General features: G+C 41.8%; 1 protein-coding gene across 6 annotated transcripts in view; it reads right to left on the bottom strand.

The window, feature by feature from the left end:
- Positions 1 to 19,866, bottom strand: part of atm (ATM serine/threonine kinase) — a 173,081-nt gene that overhangs the window by 81,943 nt on the left and 71,272 nt on the right. For 5 of the 6 annotated variants that reach the window (XM_059646635.1, XM_059646634.1, XM_059646637.1 and 2 more), the window contains exons 29-34: positions 15,935 to 16,134; positions 14,331 to 14,505; positions 12,511 to 12,675; positions 10,052 to 10,184; positions 8,830 to 8,925; positions 2,902 to 3,073 (exon numbers count right to left, since the gene is read on the bottom strand). In XM_059646635.1, coding sequence (XP_059502618.1) covers positions 2,902 to 3,073; positions 8,830 to 8,925; positions 10,052 to 10,184; positions 12,511 to 12,675; positions 14,331 to 14,505; positions 15,935 to 16,134 — 941 coding nt within the window. Of the gene's footprint in view, positions 1 to 2,901; positions 3,074 to 8,829; positions 8,926 to 10,051; positions 10,185 to 12,510; positions 12,676 to 14,330; positions 14,506 to 15,934; positions 16,135 to 19,866 lie in introns of those variants that run through there. The other variant, XM_059646639.1, reaches the window with a different exon arrangement.

Genomic DNA, 19,866 nt, shown 5'->3' with positions numbered 1-19,866 from the left:
ATGAACACAGCTGAATGCTTTTCTGTGACTTCAAACCAAAAAACAGCTCAACCCAACCCAGACTCCTGGACAGATACAGGCTTCTAGCATCGACCCTGAAGAATACTCCACGTTGTAAAAGAAAGTTTCCAACATTATCTCAATAGAAGATCCAGCAGCAGCTAATCAGGACAATTAAGGACAAGCAATAAATAAATATAGCCATGGCAGTATCACCTCACATCTTGAGAACAAATCAGAACATCTTATAGGTAACACCAGATTACAACTTTAACATAGTCGCCTATCTTGGTGTAGACCAAAGCACAGGTTTCTTAACTGTTGTATCTGAGGAGGAAATAAGAAATTAATTTTAATGTGAACTACCCATCAGAAGACTGAGGGGACAGGATGCGTATTGTTAATTTTACACGCTTCCTAATTTTATTTTTTATTTAAGTAAAATGGAGAGTATTGAGAAGGGTCTTAAAACTGGAGTTTAAAAATCTCTGATGACATTGGTTTAATAGACTGAACTTCAGAGAAGCAGGTACAGCATTCAAACCAGTGACTGAACCATTTCCTAACTATGGATAGTTAAAACATCATTGTTGTGATAATAATATAGCGATTTAGACAGGCCTCTTTATGGGGACAGAGGTACAGCAAGACCACAGAAATGCAGATATTATACATTACTCCTCACTTTTATAGTTAGTAGAACAGGAGTGATGATTTGGTCACTGTGGGTGTTGCAGAAGCTCTTCATTTAAGTGAGTGGGCATTTTAGGGTAGTGATGTTGCGAGCAACTACAAAGTCCTTCACATTCTTGGCTGAAGCACACCAATCCAATGGTATGGGTCTCAAACAAGTGGTAGGATGCTTATTTGCATATCCAAAAAGTTCTGAAGCCTTTAATAGTAATTGTATGGTCTTGACTAATATGGGAGACAACCTATTTCAAGCTAAAGAGTATGCATTTCCCAACCACCACATTGCAGACTTAGGAGACCCATTAAATGGATGCTGATCAGTTAATACAGGAAACTAATCAGTGTTGTATCATTAAATTGTGTATACAGACTTCCAAAAACATTTGATAAAGTGCCAATAATAGGCTTGTCAGCAAAGCCAGATAAATGGGACAGCAGCACTATGGATATGAAATTGGCTAAGTGACAAGAAACAAGTGTTCTGAACAGACATTTTATGGACTGGAAGCAAGTATAGACAATGGGTTTAACCGGAGGTCTGTGTTGGAATGCTTGCTTATCTTGATATATATTAAGGATGTTCACTTCAGCAATCAGGGCAGAATTTCTAAATTAAAACCAAAAGAACTGTGGATGCTGCAAATCAGGAACAAAAACAAAGTTGCTGGAAATGCTTAGCAGGTCTGGCAGCACGTGTGGAGGACAAAACAGAATTAATGTTTCGGGTCTGGTGACCCTTCCTTAGGACCTCAGTTAATTCTGTTTTGTCCTCCACAGATGCTGCCAGGCCCACTGAGCTTTTCCAGCAACTTTGTTTTTGTTCCAGAACTTCTAAATCTCCACTTGATACAAAACTTGGAAGTACTGGCAGCTATAAGGGGGATGGTGATGGATTTCAAAAAGACATATTCAGGGTGGTGAAATGGATGAACATGTGGCAGATAGCTTTTTACAGATGAATAGCATGGAAACAGACCCTTCTGTCCAACTTTCTTAATGCAGAGAAATACTTGATTTTAATAGAACGAACAGACAGGCTACAGAAAATAAAAGGTACATTTCTAAAACAAGTGCAGGAGCAGAGGGAACTGCGATTATGTAGACACACAAATCATTGAAAATTGCACAGCAGGTTGAGAGGGCAGTTAATAAAACATATGGCATTCTGGCAGTACATAAATATGAAAGCAAAGGAAGTTATTTTAAAAATGTGCAAAACAGCGGATGGGCCTCAACTAGAATACTGTGTTTTGTTCGAGACTTCCCATTTTAGGAAGCATGTGAAGACATTATAGAGCCGGCAGAAAAGAATTATGAGAAGGGATCCAGGGATGAGGAGGTTCATTTACATAGATTGATTGATTAAGCCAGGATTGTTTCACTAGGAGGAGAGAGATTAAGAGTAAATTTAATAGAGGCATTCAAAATCATGAGGGTTCTTGACAAAACAAAAAGGTTAAAAACTAGACGGCACCAATTTAAAGGTGATTGGTCAAAGAAACAATAACAAGGACATTTCTGTTTTAATGCAGTGAGTGGTTAGGATCTTGAATGCACTGGCTGAGTGCGTGACGGAGACAGATTCAATTGTGGTTTTCAAGACAGAATTAAAGAAATCTAAGGAAATAAAAATTGTAGGTCTGGTGAGAAAAAGGAAAGAAGCTAGACAAGGTGAGGTGCTTTTGCAGAGAAACAAAATGAAGATGACAGGCTGAATGGCCCCTTTTTGTACTATTCAATTCTGTAATTCTACACAGCTAAATCTATAGACTGATATCTGTAACAAAGGATTATCAGTTACAACAGAATTACTGCAAATTCATAGCATGAAAATTAAATAATTTGTTTTGGAAGTCTAATGTTTTATATAAATGTGAAATTGTAATACTATACAATAAGGAAGTCATGCAAGTATGCCTCATAAGAGCAAATATGAGCACAGTTCTGAGTGTAACTGTTCACGCGTGTGATTTGTATCTTGCAAATTGGTATATACGTTGCTGTAAAACATGATATAAAATACATTATGTAGTGTAAAATAAAATAACTGCACAATTTAGGAATAATTATTAAAAAATAATACAAGTTAATATGGAAAACGGTTGAATATCAGTGACCGCATAATACCATTGGGTACAGCAAATAGGTTACAGATCAGCATAACATTTGTTTGCTTTGATCTTCATTTCAAAATCTGTATAAACTCACCATTGGTCAATGAGGCCATTATTAATTACATTTAAGACAATAAAAATTAACTTAAATTTATTTTCTTTGAGCAGTTCCATTGCTTTGCAATGAAATTCATCTTTCTTGTGTTGTAAAGTAATGGTGGAAAAGTCAATGGGACCCATTTCTCCTAAGCAGCTCCCTGCAGCTTCTGAAATCATAAGAAAAAAAATTCAATTATTTTGTTTATAATGGATTTTGTAAAGCAAGTAATACAAAACTACCAACAAAATGCATTACAAGCCTGTGACAGGACATTCAACTGTAACAATGGTTACAGGACTGCACGAGCCAGCTTTAGTAATCCAGTGATAATTGGAACAAATCTTCAGTAGCACTTTTCTCAGAGTTACACCCTATTCCAATACCGAATGTTTTTGTACTAAGATACAGCTTTGTCATGGGGTAAAATTAATGTGCAACCTACAAGCTCAAAAAGTGCATCTTCTCTTTCATCAGTGTGCTTCCTGCATTTCACATAATGCCATGAAGTGAGCTGGCTCAGACAGAATTATCTTGTTTTGTGAAAGTGAACATTGGAGATTAAACTGAGATGACTTGAATGCATTTCAGATAGAATCAAAGTAGGAGCTGCTTCTCAGCAATAGTAACAGATATTTCTACCCCCATGCCCTTCTCTCACAGACCTGCAAATTTTTTGCCTTCATATGCTTATCTGATTTAGTTTTGAAAGCCAAAATTGGTCTCCACAATCTTTTCAGTCAATGCATTCCAGACCATAACCATTTGTTGCATACCAAAAGCTTTTCTTCACATTACTTTTGTTTCTTTTCTGTTTCATTTCAAAATCTGTACCCTCTGGTTTTGACTCAGCCACCAACGAACACCATTTCTCTCGAACAAAATATGAGTTTTTATTTCTCTCTAACAACTTTGTTTCAACCCCTCAAGATTCTGAACAACTCCATCAAGCCTCCAAGATAATAAAATGTGAGGCTGGATGAACACAGCAGGCCAAGCAGCATCTCAGGAGCACAAAAGCTGACGTTTCGGGCCTACAGCCTTCATCAGAGAGGGGGATGGGGTGAGGGTTCTGGAATAAATAGGGAAGAGAGGGGGAGGCGGACCGAAGATGGAGAGAAAAGAAGATAGGTGGAGAGAGTAGGGGTGGGGAGGTAGGGAGGGGATAGGTCAGTCCAGGGAAGACGGACAGGTCAAGGAGGTGGGATGAGGTTAGTAGGTAGATGGGGGTGCGGCTTGGGGTGGGAGGAAGGGATGGGTGAGAGGATGAACAGGCTAGGGAGGCAGAGACAGGTTGGACTGGTTTTGGGATGCAGTGGGTGGAGGGGAAGAGCTGGGCTGGTTGTGTGGTGCAGTGGGGGGAGGGGACGAACTGGGCTGGTTTAGGGATGCGGTGGGGGAAGGGGAGATTTTGAAACTGGTGAAGTCCACATTGATACCATTAGGCTGCAGGGTTCCCAGGTGGAATATGAGTTGCTGTTCCTGCAGCCTTCGGGTGGCATCATTGTGGCAGTGCAGGAGGCCCATGATGGACATGTCATCTAAAGAATGGGAGGGGGAGTGGAAATGGTTTGCGACTGGGAGGTGCAGTTGTTTTTGCGAAGCAAGCGGAGGTGTTCTGCAAAGCGGTCCCCAAGCCTCCGCTTGGTTTCCCCAATGTAGAGGAAGCCACACCGGGTACAGTGGATGCAGTATACACATTGGCAGATGTGCAGGTGAACCTCTGCTTAATGTGGAATGTCATCTTGGGACCTGGGATAGGGGTGAGGGAGGAGGTGTGGGGGGCAAGTGTAGCGTTTCCTGCGGTTGCAGGGGAAGGTGCCGGGTGTGGTGGGGTTGGAGGGCAATGTGGAGCGAACAAGGGAGTCACGGAGAGAGTGGTCTCTCCGGAAAGCAGACAGGGGTGGGGATGGAAAAGTGTCTTGGGTGGTGGGGTCGGATTGTGGATGGCGGAAGTGTCGGAGGATGATGCGTTGTATCCGGAGGTTGGTGGTGTGGTGGTATTCGTTGATGTGCGGTTGTAGGGGGACAAAGGTGAGCCCCTTACTGAGGACTGACCGTTCGTCCTCAGTCAGTGGGAGGTCTGGGGGGATGATGAAGATGCGGCAGGGCTCAGTGTGGCTGTCTTCACTGGGGTTGCAAATACCAGTCACGGTTGGACATAGAACAGTTTTTCCGCCGCCTTCGCCTCCACGCCTACTTCTTCAACCGGGAGCCCAACCGTCCCTCCACTGACCCCTTCACCCGCTTCCAACACAAGTCCTCCTCCTGGACACCACCCCCAGGCCTCCTACCCTCCCTCGACCTCTTCATCTCTAACTGCCGTCGAGGCATTAACCGCCTCAACCTCTCCACCCCTCTCACCCACTCCAACCTCTCCCCTGCAGAACGGGCAGCCCTCCGCTCCAACCCCAACCTCACCATCAAACCCGCAGACAAGGGTGGCGCAGTGGTAGTATGGCGCACTGACCTCTACATCGCCGAGGCCAAACGCCAACTCTCCGACACCACCTCCTACCGCCCCCTCGATCATGACCCCACACCCGAGCACCAAACCATCATCTCCAACACCATTCATGACCTCATCACCTCAGGGCACCTCCCACCCACAGCCTCCAACCTCATTGTTCCCCAACCCCGCATGGCCCGTTTCTATCTCCTTCCCAAAATCCACAAACCTGCCTGCCCTGGTCGACCCGACGTCTCAGCCTGCTCTTGCCCCACCGAACTCATCTCCACCTATCTGGACTCCATTTTCTCCCCTTTGGTCCAGGAACTCCCTACCTACGTCCGTGACACCACCCACGCCCTCCACCTCCTCCAGGACTTCCAATTCCCTGGCCCCCAACAGCTCATCTTCACCATGGGCGTCCAGGCCCTATACACCTGCATTCCGCATGGAGATGGCCTCAAGGCCCTCCGCTTCTTCCTGTCCCGCAGGACCGACCAGTCCCCCTCCACCGACACCCTCATCCGCCTAGCCGAACTCGTCCTCACCCTCAACAACTTCTCTTTTGACTCCTCCCACTTCCTACAGACTAAGGAGGTGGCCATGGGCACTCGCATGGGCCCCAGCTATGCCTGCCTCTTTGTAGGTTATGTGGAACAGTCCCTCTTCCGCACCTACACAGGCCCCAAACCCCACATCTTCCTCCGGTACATTGATGACAGTATCGGCGCCGCCTCTTGCTCCCCAGAGGAGCTCGAACAGTTCATCCACTTCACCAACACCTTCCACCCCAACCTTCAGTTCACCTGGGCCATCTCCAGCACATCCCTCACCTTCCTGGACCTCTCAGTCTCCATCTCAGGCAACCAGCTTGTATCTGATGTCCATTTCAAGCCCACCGACTCCACAGCTACCTAGAATACACCTCCTCCCACCCACCCTCCTGCAAAAATTCCATCCCCTATTCCCAATTCCTCCGCCTCCGCCGCATCTGCTCTCACGATGAGGCATTCCACTCCTGCACATCCCAGATGTCCAAGTTCTTCAAGGGCCGCAACTTTCCCCCCACAGTGATCGAGAACGCCCTTGACCGCGTCTCCCGCATTTCCCGCAACACATCCCTCACACCCCGCCCCCGCCACAACCGCCCAAAGAGGATCCCCCTCGTTCTCACACACCACCCCACCAACCTCCGGATACAACGCATCATCCTCCGACACTTCCGCCATCTACAATCCGACCCCACCACCCAAGACACTTTTCCATCCCCACCCCTGTCTGCTTTCCGGAGAGACCACTCTCTCCGTGACTCCCTTGTTCGCTCCACACTGCCCTCCAACCCCACCACACCCGGCACCTTCCCCTGCAACCGCAGGAAATGCTACACTTGCCCCCACACCTCCTCCCTCACCCCTAACCCAGGCCCCAAGATGACATTCCACAGCAGAGGTTCACCTGCACATCTGTCAATGTGGTATACTGCATCCACTGTACCTGGTGTGGCTTCCTCTACATTGGGGAAACCAAGCGGAGGCTTGGGGACCGCTTTGCAGAACACCTCCGCTCAGTCCGCAACAAACAACTGCACCTCCCAGTCGCAAACCATTTCCACTCCCCCTCCCATTCTTTAGATGACATGTCCATCATGGGCCTCCTGCACTGCCACAATGATGCCACCCAAAGGCTGCAGGAACAGCAACTCATATTCCGCCTGGGAACCCTGCAGCCTAATGGTATCAATGTGGACTTCACCAGTTTCAAAATCTCCCCTTTCCCAACTGCATCCCTAAACCAGCCCAGTTCGTCCCCTCCCCCCACTGCACCACACAACCAGCCCAGCTCTTCCCCTCCACCCACTGCATCCCAAAACCAGTCCAGCCTGTCTCTGCCTCCCTAGCCTGTTCTTCCTCTCACCCATCCCTTCCTCCCACCCCAAGCCGCACCCCCATCTACCTACTAACCTCATCCCACCTCCTTGACCTGTCCGTCTTCCCTGGACTGACCTATCCCCTCCCTACTTCCCCACCTATACTCTCTCCACCTATCTTCTTTTCTCTCCATCTTCGGTCCGCCTCCCCCTCTCTCCCTATTTATTCCAGAACCCTCACCCCATCCCCCTCTCTGACGAAGGGTCTACGCCCGAAACATCAGCTTTTGTGCTCCTGGGATGCTGTTTGGCCTGCTGTGTTCATCCAGCCTCACATTTTATTATCTTGGATTCTCCAGCATCTGCAGTTCCCATTATCTCCATCAAGCCTCCTCTTGATCTTCTCTTCTGTCATGAGCAGACCCCGAGCTCTCCAATCAAAGTAACTCCAAGTCTCTCACTCCTGGATTCATTCTCACAAACCTTTTCTGTACCCTGTGTGTAGCCTGCACATCCTTCCTAAAGTGTAACACCTAAAATTGGGAAAAATGCTCCAGTTGAGCCTGAACCAGGTGTTTTAAAAGGTTCGTTGTAATTTCCATGTTTTGTACTTTAAACCTCTATTTATAAAAACAAAGATTCCAAATCCCCTTAAACCACTTTTTTCTGTTGTTGCCTCTTTTACATTTCTACCCTTTAGTTTACACTGTCACTAATCTTGCTTGCCCTAGAATGCAATGCCTCACACTTCTACGCTAAATCGCATCTGCCATGTGTTTGCCTTTTCACCAGTTTACATCCTCTTGAAGCTGAAGTTTATTGCTATCTCTCTCATGGCTCACTATACAAATTTTGTGCCATGTACAAATTTTAAAATTAGGGCTCTGTATACCAAAGTTATTTTAAAGAAAAGCAATGGTGACTTCTGAGCAGCCAGTCTGATAAATGACCATTACTATTTCCTCAGAATACTGGAGGTCAAGGATTTAAAGTCAGGTGTCAGGAGTTCCACAATGCAACTCCTTACTCAACTATCTTTCAAGTTTAACTTGGGGGCACTGTTTACTAAATTGTGCATTCCTATCCTAATCATCATATGATGAACCAATTCTGTCACTAAAGGTGCCATTTACCTATTTGAGCATATGACTGTTTGTCCTTATACAAGACAAGTAGATCAATGGTATTACTGAGACTAGTAATCTAGAAACCCAGGTTGACGTTCTGGGGTTATGGGTGTGAATTCTACTATGGGAAATGGTAAAATTTGAATACAATAAAAATTGTATTCAAAATGCTAGTCTAAAGGCATCCATGTAACCACTGTCAATTGTCATAAAACCCATCTAGTTTACTAATGTCCTTTAGGGGAGAAAATCTGCCATCCTATCTGATCTAACCTCGATGTGACCTGCTTGATTTATAACTGTCCTCTGAGCAATAAATGCTGTCCTAGCCAACCATGGCCAAATAACAATAAGAAAGTTCAATATAAAGAATCACAGGGTAACACTTACAATTCTATGACACATACATGTAATGCTTTACGAACAGTCTCATCAAGGTTTACTTAAAGCTTCGACTGAATTAGAACTGATTTAATACTTACCAAGAATATCTTTTCCAGCAGGGTGGTTAGAGGCAGACTTGCATAACTGCAAAAGATTCACAATTAAGTTGACCAGGACACTGGACTCAGGATTATCTGACAAAGAAATTTTTAAAAAGTCTAATGAAACAATTCTCAGCAAAATTTCAGTACCTTTATAGTTTTATGGTCACATAAACTGCAACACCAATATTGAATCTCATGAAATAGACTGTTTGTACATGTTCCAATAACAAAATTATTCCACAATGTATTGAAAAAGTCATACATTTATTGCAATTAGAACAATAAAATTTGGTCTTCTGCAAAAATGATCAAGTTTTCATCAGTTTCCTTTCATCATGAGAAAATATCATAAATATATCAATATAAAAATATCAATATCACAAGGGAGCCACATCAACAAGTACTGATTAAAAACAAGCTGCATAACAAGAACAATTTGCAGATGAGTTGAAATTCAAATTCATATAATATGAAAGTTTCACAAAACACTAATTTAAGGAACAAACCTGTTTCTCTCATGAAAAAATTATGAACAGCAACACTTGCTTCGTTATTTAGGGGACAGAAGGTAGAAATTAGATGGTTAATCTTATGATTGTTTTCAATCCTCAAGCGGAAGCAGTCCCATTTCTTTGGGGTCATAGAAAATGCTGGAAAAATCTGCTGGATCTGGGAGTGTACCCACCACACCTCTCTCGCCCCAGTCCCAGTATCTGCTGGCAACCCCAAAATGGTGGAGGCATGAAATTTAAACGTCTGACAAAATCAGAGACACATCCTCATTAACATACTTATCAACTACCTCAAGAGCGGGCTACTGTGTTATCCCATCCCCTTGCACCAGTAAACCACAAATATGTTTGTAGTAGGCTGTGGCCTTCGTTTCCAATTTAAACTAGTCGTCCACTGGGCATCCACTAAGTGGCAGGAATTGCAAGTGCATTTAAAAAAGTTCCCACGTTTTACAGAGTAATTGTCCTTTATCTTGAGATAGTGCCTTAAGATCTGTATGATCCATCTCAATCCACTGACAGTTTGCAAATAGCAATGCTGCTTCCACGTTTAAATTGCTGATACTACAAAACGCCCACTCACAGTGAAGATTTTGTAAAAGAATTATTTTACAACTCTTTTAAACGTGAAGTTATTGTACTTAATCAAGAATATGCTATGCTACAACCAGGATCACTATGCATTAAGAATCTAGATAAAATACCTTGACACGCTTTCAACAGATTTTTAATATCTTCTTTGTGTAATTTCAGTTGTTGTTTCAGATCTTTCAATCCCACGAGCCTAGTCAATGGCAATGAATCACAGGAGCTGACTGAAAGGAAGTGATTGATTTCCTGAAAAAGAAAAATAACAGCATGAAAGAAAAGCTGCAATTATCATAACTTTTCATAACTTAACCTGTCTTTGTTGCAACATATTCCATATCATCCAGGGAAACTGAACCTTCATGTCCAAGTTGTAGGTTGCTCTTTTCCACTACCATCAGTCTTTCTTGCCTTTTTATATGGTCATTACTCCTTTAAGCTTTGGTCTTCTCCCTTCAGAGTTTCAGATTTATACTGCTACATTGTCTTCCGTTTACCATATGTAAGAAACCACTTTCAATTACAGACTATTTCAATTCTTCAGTATTCTGTAGAAGGGTCACTGGACCCAACCCAAAACATTAACTCTGTTTTCTCTCCACAGATACTGCCAGACTGCTGAGTTCTTCCAGAAATTTCTGTTTTCATTACAGCAGTTTTGACCAATAGCTATGCTTTAAGTCAACGCAATGTGTTATTAGGGCTGGCGGATTACTAGAAGACAGAATTCTGATATAGGGGTCATTTTCAGAATGGCAAACTGTAACTAAAGGAGAATCAGGGGATCAATGCTGGGGCCACAATTATTTACAAAATATATTAATGACTTGGATGAGGAAAGTGTAACATATTATAGCCAAGTTTGTGCATAACACAAAAATAGATCAAAAGGTAAATGGCAAGGGTGACACAGTTACAGAGAGATGTACATACAGGTAAACAAACGTGCAAAATCTTGGCATATGGAATATAATGTTGGGCAGCACAGTGACTCAGTGGTTAGCACTGCTGTCTCACAGCATCGGGGACCAGAATCAATTCCAGCCTCAGAGGACTGCCTGTGTGGAGCGTGCACATTCTCTCCATGCCTGTGTAGGTTTTCCTCCGGATGTTCTGGTTTCCTCCCACAGTTGAAAGATGTGCTGGTTAGGTGGATTGGCTATGTTAAATTGCCCATGGTGTCAGGGGTGGGGGAGGCTCTGTGAGGGAGGCTCTTTGGAGGACTGGTGTGGACTCAAAGGGCTGAAAGGCCTGCTTCCATACTGTTGGGATTCTATGATCTATCAATGTAGGGTTATGCACTTTGGCAGGGAGAATAGAAGAGATTAATATTATTTAGATTGCAGAATGTGACAGAACACAGGAATATGGGAGTTCTCATGCATAAATCACAAAAAACTAGCATACAAATTTAGCAGGTAATAGTGAAGGAAAATTGAATGTTGGCCTTTATTTTAAAAGAAATGGAGTATAAAAATAAAGAAGTCTTTCTAAAACTAAAGCAGGCATTTGTCAGACCAAAGCTGGAATACTTTGAACAGTTTTAGTCCCCTCATCTAATGAAAGCTATAATGGCACTGGAGACAGTCCAGCAAAGGTTCACTAGATTGATCCCAGATATGGAAGAATTATCTTTGAAGGAGATGTTGAGTGGGTTGTGTTTGTAAATGTGGTATATTGAATTTTCAAATTAAAGGATTATCATCATTAAAATATATTGAAATGTGCAATATACAGGTAGATGCAGAGGTGTTGCTTTCCCTTCTGGTAAGAGCTAGGACCAGGGGGCATAATGTCAGAGCAAGGGGTCACCAATTAGGAAGGAGATCAGGAGAAATTTTGGCTCAGACTGTAGTGAATCTATGGAATCTGTGCAGAGGGTAGTAGAGTCTAGGTCATTAAGTATATTCAAGGCTGAGGTAGATTTTTAATCAGTAAGACAGTCAAGGGTTATGGGGAAAGGTGCGAAAGTGGACTAAAGGATTATCAGATCAGCCATGATCTCATTCAGTGACATAGCAAAATTGATACTCTGATTGGAGATACTGGGAACTGCAGGTGCTGGAGAATCCAAGATAATAAAACATGAAGCTGGATGAACACAGCAGGCCAAGCAGCATCTCAGGGGCACAAAAGCTGACGTTTCGGGCCTAGACCCTTCATCAGAGCTGTGTTCATCCAGCTTCACACTTTGGTCTAGTTCTACTAAAACTGTCTATGGTCTTCAATTGGCATCTTTCTCTTCAAGAGGGCACTTAATTGGAGGACAATATCATCACACATGCATTAGGACCATTTCTAATTGGAAACAGGGATTGCTTTTATAAGAGATGGGGTAAACTGGCTTGTCAAAGCTGAGGTCAATTCAATTGTATTAATTCATAGCTCACATCATTGAAATATAATGAAACTTGATAATCCTTTAATTTGAAAATTCAATATACCACAATTTATAGGAACACAGGCTTTTCATTAGCAAGAATTAATCCCATTAGAGATTAGCAGGCTAAATTTAGAAGGGGGAATTGTATCATTAGATCAAAAACCTTTTGTATTCATTTAAAAAAAATCTTACCTCCAATAATGTGAACTTTCCTTTGCTGTATTTGATTTTCTCTTGAGTGAGGCGCAACTCTCTGAAGTCAGGAAGGTCAGGGAATGAATCTAAACGCCTAATTGCTATGCACAAGTTCTCATTGCCTTGATTTGTTATCACTAGATATTTCAGCAATTCTAGTGCCTGAAAGAGGTTCAATTACAATTCATAAATGTATAAGTCAACTTGAAAACGGTGAAGCACAAAGTTGTGAAAAAATCCAGCTGCACAATGAGAACAATATGTTCGATTTGGCTTTGCATCAGATTACATTTACTTATTATAATTAAAATGACCAATTATCAGAATCAAAATCCCTACAACGTGGAAGCAAGCCATTCGGCCCATCGAATCTATCCTGACCCTCTGAACAGTATCCCCACTTAGACACATACCATCCCTCTAACGCTTCATTTCCCAAGGTTAGTCGATCTAGCCTGCACATCCCTGGACACTGCGGGCAATTTAGCATGGCCAATCCACCTAACCTGCACATCCATGGAATGCAGGAGGAAACCGGAGCACCTCGAGGAAACCCACACAGGCACAGGGAGAATGTGCAAACTCCACGCAGACAGTCACCCAAGGCTGGAACTGCAACTGGGTACCTGGCACTATGAGGCAGTAGTGCTAACCACTCAGCCATTTTAGAGATGTAGCTCTCTGTCCTCCTAACTATCCATTAACAATTCTCACTACATGGTCTCCATTGTTCCCAGTGGCTGTTTTGCCGATTGTCACCTACTCAAAACTCTGTGTATCCCTCTCTAAACATAGTTGCCATTCTACTATCTGCTCCATTAATGCCTTGCTTATGCACAGCTTCTTTACAACTGCTTGGTACATTCCTCAAAATATTTGCTCTTGGCTCAACAAAGAACGAAGAACAATAAAGCACAGGAACAGACATTTCAGCCCACTAAGCCTGTGCCGAGACATTTTGCCCTTCCATACTAAAACTGTCTTTACTCACTGGATCTGTATCCCTCTATTCCTTTTCTATTCATGTATTCATCCAGGTGCCTCTCGAATGCTGCTATTTTGTTCGCTTCCACCACCTCCTCTGGCAGTGCTTTCCAGGCAGTCGCCACACTTTGTGTGAAAAATTTGCCTCACACATCTCTTTTAAACTTCTTCCTCCTGCACCTTGAACCTGCGTCTCCTAATAATTGACGCTCTTCCATGGGAAAAAGCTTCACACTTTCCAGTCTATCCATGCCATTCACAATATAATAACCTTCAATCAGGTCGCTCCTCAAATCTCTGCATTCCAGTGAAAACAAACCCAGTCTATTCAACCTTACTTCATAGCTAAAAATCACCCATACCAGGCAACATCCTGGGTAAACCTTTTCTGTATGCTCTCCAAAGCATTCACAATCTCCTGGTAGTGTGGTGACCAGAACTCTATGCAATATCCCAAGAGTGGCCTAACTAAAGTTCTACAAAGCTGCAGTGTAACTTGTCTATCCTTATACCCAATGCCTCTTTCAATGAATTTCAATTTCAAAGGCCATCTTTACCAATTTATCTACCTGCGCTGCCACGTTCAGAGATCTGTGGACCCATACACCCAGATCCCCCTACATATCAAAAGAGATCAATGGTTCACGGTCCACTTTTTGATTATGCTTCTGTGGGATACAGTGGGCTTTTCTACATCAAAGGCATTATACAGCTAAATTTAATACCGCATACTTTCAAGTGTTTAACTGCAGTTTTAATTAAAAAATTGTATTATGTTTATGCAAATTAAAACTGTAAATCATAAACAGAGACAATATAATGAATTGGCTTACCTGCTGGCGAATCTCTGGCTGCTCATGAACCAGTGGTATTAATGTGCCGACAATAACATGAAGGTGGCTTTCAAGTGCATCTCCACAGCACTCTACAGCAGTTTTGCAAGTAACATTTAAGAGGTCACAACACAGAGAAAAGCTGCGTGTAGATACATCATCTTTGTGTGATGGCCTGGGAAGAAAAGTTACAGTGCGTGGACTGAAAAATGATAAACGAGATTTTGAGGTAAACATTTGGGCATTTGGGGAAACTGGAATCCATCTTAAAATTTTAGTTACACAGACCCCATAATCTTGCATTCGTCAGCTCAAAACCAAAATCGTGGAGCAATTTGCTACAAGTGGCTAATAGAAACTTATGCTGTTCATTGAAAGTGATTGATTCAACAACATAACAACACATTGCAATATGTTTGCTATATTCTACCATTACCCTACACCAAGAGGTACAGAATTCTACTCTGTTGATGTAGTCCCCACAGATGAGCTCCTGAACTTAACTATGGCAAAGAGGTGGTGGGAGAAGAAACCAGATTACATCCCCTAAAAGAGAACCTACATAAAAGACACAGATAAATTAATCCACAGATGTGTTAACTGGAATATATATTTTGCTCATCCTGTCACTGAGGTAATGCTGCCTTACTGGAAAGGTCTTGGGGGGTTCAGAAGTTAAAAGCACTCAACTAGCAAGAAATAACAGCAACAAAAGCAAAGTTACTGGGAAAGCTCAGCAGGTCTGGCAGCATCGGTGAAGGAAAGAACAGTCCAGTGACCTTCCTCAGAACTCAATTTTGATGCATTCACAGGATTTCAGCTGATTAATGATTTTGACTTAATTTTATGCCTTGAACATGATAGATGTTGAAACTTTAAACATTACATACCAACATCAGCAGGCAGACAAAAGTCATTTTTCTAAAATTAGAATCAACACAATTTCTTTTTGAAAGATACATTTGTGTACTGCAACAATTCGAAGGACGATTGGTCCAATGTACTACTTTTGTTTTTACCATGTTTCACTCATTTAAAGTTATGAGTATTAGTGATAAATGATTCCACTGGGCAAGAGAATGTAGAAAACAGGACTGGCATAAACAATTATCACTACACAGATTAACATTTTAAGAATCAGATATTCAATGAAAATAAAAATTGTGCCAGTACTGGCTTAGTAAATGCAGTGCCAAATCTTCTGGAGTTAATCCTTGACACACATTGAGTTAATAAGTAGCTAGGAAAGCAGAAGAAAATCGTTCTTCAGGTAGTTACAGGAATCACTTAAGGACTTCAGCTCTTTAACCTATTGAGTGATTCCTTTTGAAAAATGCATCAGGTGAGAGCTAGCTCATCTAAATTATCTTCCCTCTCCAATCCTCACTCCAGGCATAATGTAGCTTTTTGACAAATAGGAAAACAAACTGTTACAGCAAAACTGGTGCTTATGTAATACCATGAAACAGTTGGCATCTTTCGGATTGGGGTAGAGATAATATACAGTATGAACATTTATTTTTTCTTTAAAAAAATTTCATTTGATTAAATAAAAAATAAAATGTAAACACATTTGAACCATCAAAGGCATAAGAAGAACGAACCAGCTATTGATATGGTGGATCAGACTATAGATGACATCACGAAGGACAAATGCCCACACTCCTCCCAGTCCATCTTTTATCTCTTTCAGCAGCAGGTTTACAAACAAACGATACATCATCAGGATCCGATGCTTTTCATAGGTACTACTGTTGTTTGCTGCCTTCTTAGAAATTGCTAGCAAGATTTTCTGGATTGAATCCTGTTGGCAACACATTTCAGACAGCTTGTAATTCAAGGCATCAAAAATGCCTTCTTAAAAACAAACTATAATATTGGAGCATCATTACAGCATAGAAGAAAGCTATCAAGTCTATGCGGGATTTCTGTAGAGAAACCCAGCCTGTCCCATTCCCCAGTTCTATTCACATAGTCCTGCAAATTCATTACTCTTAGCTGCCTAGCCAATTTCCTTTTGAAATCTGATTATTTCTACTTTCGCTGCTCTCACTTCATCAAAGTTCCAGTTTTCATGTCTAGCTGCATAAAAAAAGTTTTTCATCTCAATTTCCCTGCTTCTCTCAACAAAAAAGGCTTTAAATATGTCTTTCTTAAAACCTTGTAGTCACATTTCTTTGATCAATTTACTTAAAACCATCACAATCTTACACACAAACAAGAATCAAGGTTAGGCCCTTCAGCCCTTTGAGCTTGGTCTGCTATTCAAGATCATGGCTGATCTAACTTTAACCCTAACTCTACATTCCTGCATACCCTTCTAATCTTTCATTCCTTTGGTTATCAAAAATTGAGTACAATATATCCACTTGTTCCCCATCTACAAGCACAAGTTACTTCTTCAAAGGAGTAAATCACCAATAAATTAGGTAAACATTACTTCTTTTTGACAGAAAATACTTCAACCACCATCCTTGAACTTATCCAAGTATCCTGCTATATTGACTTTAATGATGGCTTCTAATATTTTCCCTCTGGCAGATGTTAAGCTAACTGGCCTGTAGTTTCCTGCGTCAGTCCCTCTCTGAATAAAGGAGTTACATTAATATTTTCCAATCAAAGGAACCTTCCCTAATTTAACACGGTGTGAACTGGATGAACACAGCAGGCCAAGCAGCATCAGAGAAGCAGGAAAGCTTGACGTTTCAGGTCAGGACTCTTCTTCAGAAATGGGGGAGGGGAAGGGAATTCTGAAATAAACGGGGGAGGCAGATAGAAGATGGATAAAGGAATTCCCCTTCCCCTCCCCCATTTCTGAAGAAGGGTCCCGGCCCGAAACGTCAAGCTTTCCTGAACCTCTGATGCTGCTTGGCCTGCTGTGTTCATCCAGCTTCATATCGTATTATCTCAGATTCTCCAGCATTGGCAGTTCCTACTATCTCTGCAACCTTCCCTAATTTATTGAGTTTTGGGAAATTAAAACCAAGCATCATTTTACTAGCTACTTCTTTTAAGACCCTGCGATGAAATCCATCTGGACCAGGGGACTTGTCAACTTTTAGTTTCAACAATTTACTCAGTATTACTTCCCTGGTAATTGTAAATATCTTAACTTTGTCGCTCCCTTTAAATTTGTGATTTACAGTTACAGCTAGGATGTTAATTATAAAGCTCTCTAGTGAAGATCAACATAAAATGTCTGCTCAATTCAACTGCCATTTCTGTATCTTTCATTACCAAATCCCCAGACTCAGTTTTTATAGGAACAAAAACAAAGTTGCTAGAAAATCTCGTCAGGTCTGGCAGCGTCCGTGAAGGAATAAACAGAGTTATCATTTCGGGTCCTGTTTTTATAGGGCCATTGCTTACTTTATCTCCATTGTTTTTAGTTATCTGAAGAAACTTTTCCTATCATGTCTTTATATTCTTGGAGAATGTTCTCATGTACTCTAACTTTTCCATCATTCTTAATTCTTTCGTAATTTTCTGTATTTTCTTATATTCTGTCCAATCTACTTATTTGCTAAAATGCAATATTAATGGTATAATTTTCTTTTCAGTTTGAGACCATCTTTCATTATTTTTTAGGTCTGACCCTTAACATTTTTATTACATGTTGGAAAGTATGTATTCTGCACATCTGGAATATCCCCTTAAATGTTTGCCACTGCATTTCTACAACTATCCCACAACCTAAATTGCCAGTTTACTTTTACTAGCTCTGCTTCCATATGCTCATAATTGTCCATGTTTAAATTCAAAAAGTAATCTTGGAAACACACCTCGCTCCCATAAATGGAATATGCACAGTGGTTATGTGGGAGCTGTACAGGGCTTTCATTAGGAGACAAGTGGTGTACTGTGTGCAGTTCTGGTCACTGCACTAGGAAGCATGTGATTGCACTGGACAGGGTTCACAGGAGATACACCAGCATATCGTCTGGGATGAAGCAATTTAGCCACGAAAAGAAGCTAATGTAAGTTCTGGTTGTTTTCTTTAAAACAGAGGTGTCTGAGATGCATAAAATTATGAGGGGCGTGGACAGAGTGATTAGGAAGCAATATTTCACATGCAAATGGAAATAATATGTTAAACACATTTTGCCTATACAAATCAATTTTGGCCCTCCTTAATTAACTCATAACTCAAAGTGACTAACAATCCCCACTGATAAATGTTTCGAAAACCTTGTGCACCAATCATATCGAAATATCTTCAGAGATAGTAGGAACTGCAGACGCTGGAGAAATTGAGACAACAAGGTGCAGAGCTGGATGAACACAGCAGGCCAAACAGCATCAGAGGAGCAGGAAGGCTGACATTTTGGGCTGAGACCCTTCCAGGCCCGAAATGTCAGCCTTCCCACTTCTCATATTGCTTGGCCTGCTGTGTTCATCCAGCTCTACACCTTGTTATATCAAAATACCTATGGTTTCTTGAAATATCCTCACACCCTTTTTTTTGAACAACATTATCACTTTCCAATACTCTGGCACATTCTCTATATCTGGAGAAATTTGGAAGCATTTGGAAGTATGCAAGCCCTTTCACCATCTACATCATCATGGCTCTTCACAGTGTGGGGTGCAAGTTATCCAGACAAGGTGTGATATTAACTTACTGTTTTTGGTCGCGTTCTCATTTCTGGTGCCATTGCTACACCCAGCCAGTCCAACAATGTTGCATCGAACAAAGTCAACAGACTGCTGTTATACCTTGCAAACACGTTTGAACATTGATATTGCAATTGTCATTGCAATGGTCTAAGCCTGTAAAGGCAGTGAGCTGAATTTAAATTATTTCAGACTGAGCTTTCAGATGTTGGACAGCTTCTGCTTGCAGTAAAATAGAAGCAGAAGAATCAGCTTTAGGATGCTGCATAATTGAAGGGTCTACAAAATTCCACCTGTGATATTTCTAAACAGCAATGGCGTCAGGCATATTTAGAGTATTACTATTTGTGCTGTCAATTCACCAGTTTTGTTAACAATCCTGCGTATAATTGGATATAGAACCTTCAGCTGTTTTTATACCATTCTAGCACTCTGAGGGTTGTGTGCCCTGTCCCTTCCAGTCATGCTCTGGATATTATTACTCATATTGCTACCCTGTTCTATTGCCTGCCCTTTCTCTTCAAAACTACATCACCTGTCATATGATACTCCATCTTCGCTACTTAGTTTAATCCCATTACTACAGGCTTAGTTAAATGATTTGTCAGAATACTGGTGTGAGTACAATTCAGATGAATACCATCCCAACAGTATAGCTTCTACTTTCCCAAGATGCCAGTGCCTAATAAATCAAAACCCAAATCTTTAATCTATAAATTTATCCTCATTTAGTCTACACCAATTTGATCACAGGAACATAAGGTCTAGGAGCAGGATGAGGCAATTTAGCTCAATCCTGCTTTGCCATTCAGTAGGATCACAGCTGATCTCATCTCGGCCTCAATTCAAACTTTCCTGCCTGTTCCTTGAAAGTAACCTTTCAACAGATTACTAATTAAAAACGTTTATTTCCTTCTTAAAT

This window comes from Stegostoma tigrinum, chromosome 6 (genome assembly GCF_030684315.1).
Source record: "Stegostoma tigrinum isolate sSteTig4 chromosome 6, sSteTig4.hap1, whole genome shotgun sequence".
NCBI classification, from domain to species: domain Eukaryota; kingdom Metazoa; phylum Chordata; class Chondrichthyes; order Orectolobiformes; family Stegostomatidae; genus Stegostoma; species Stegostoma tigrinum.
Note: the sequence above shows the minus strand (reverse complement) of the source record. Positions and strands in the feature narration are given on the sequence as shown.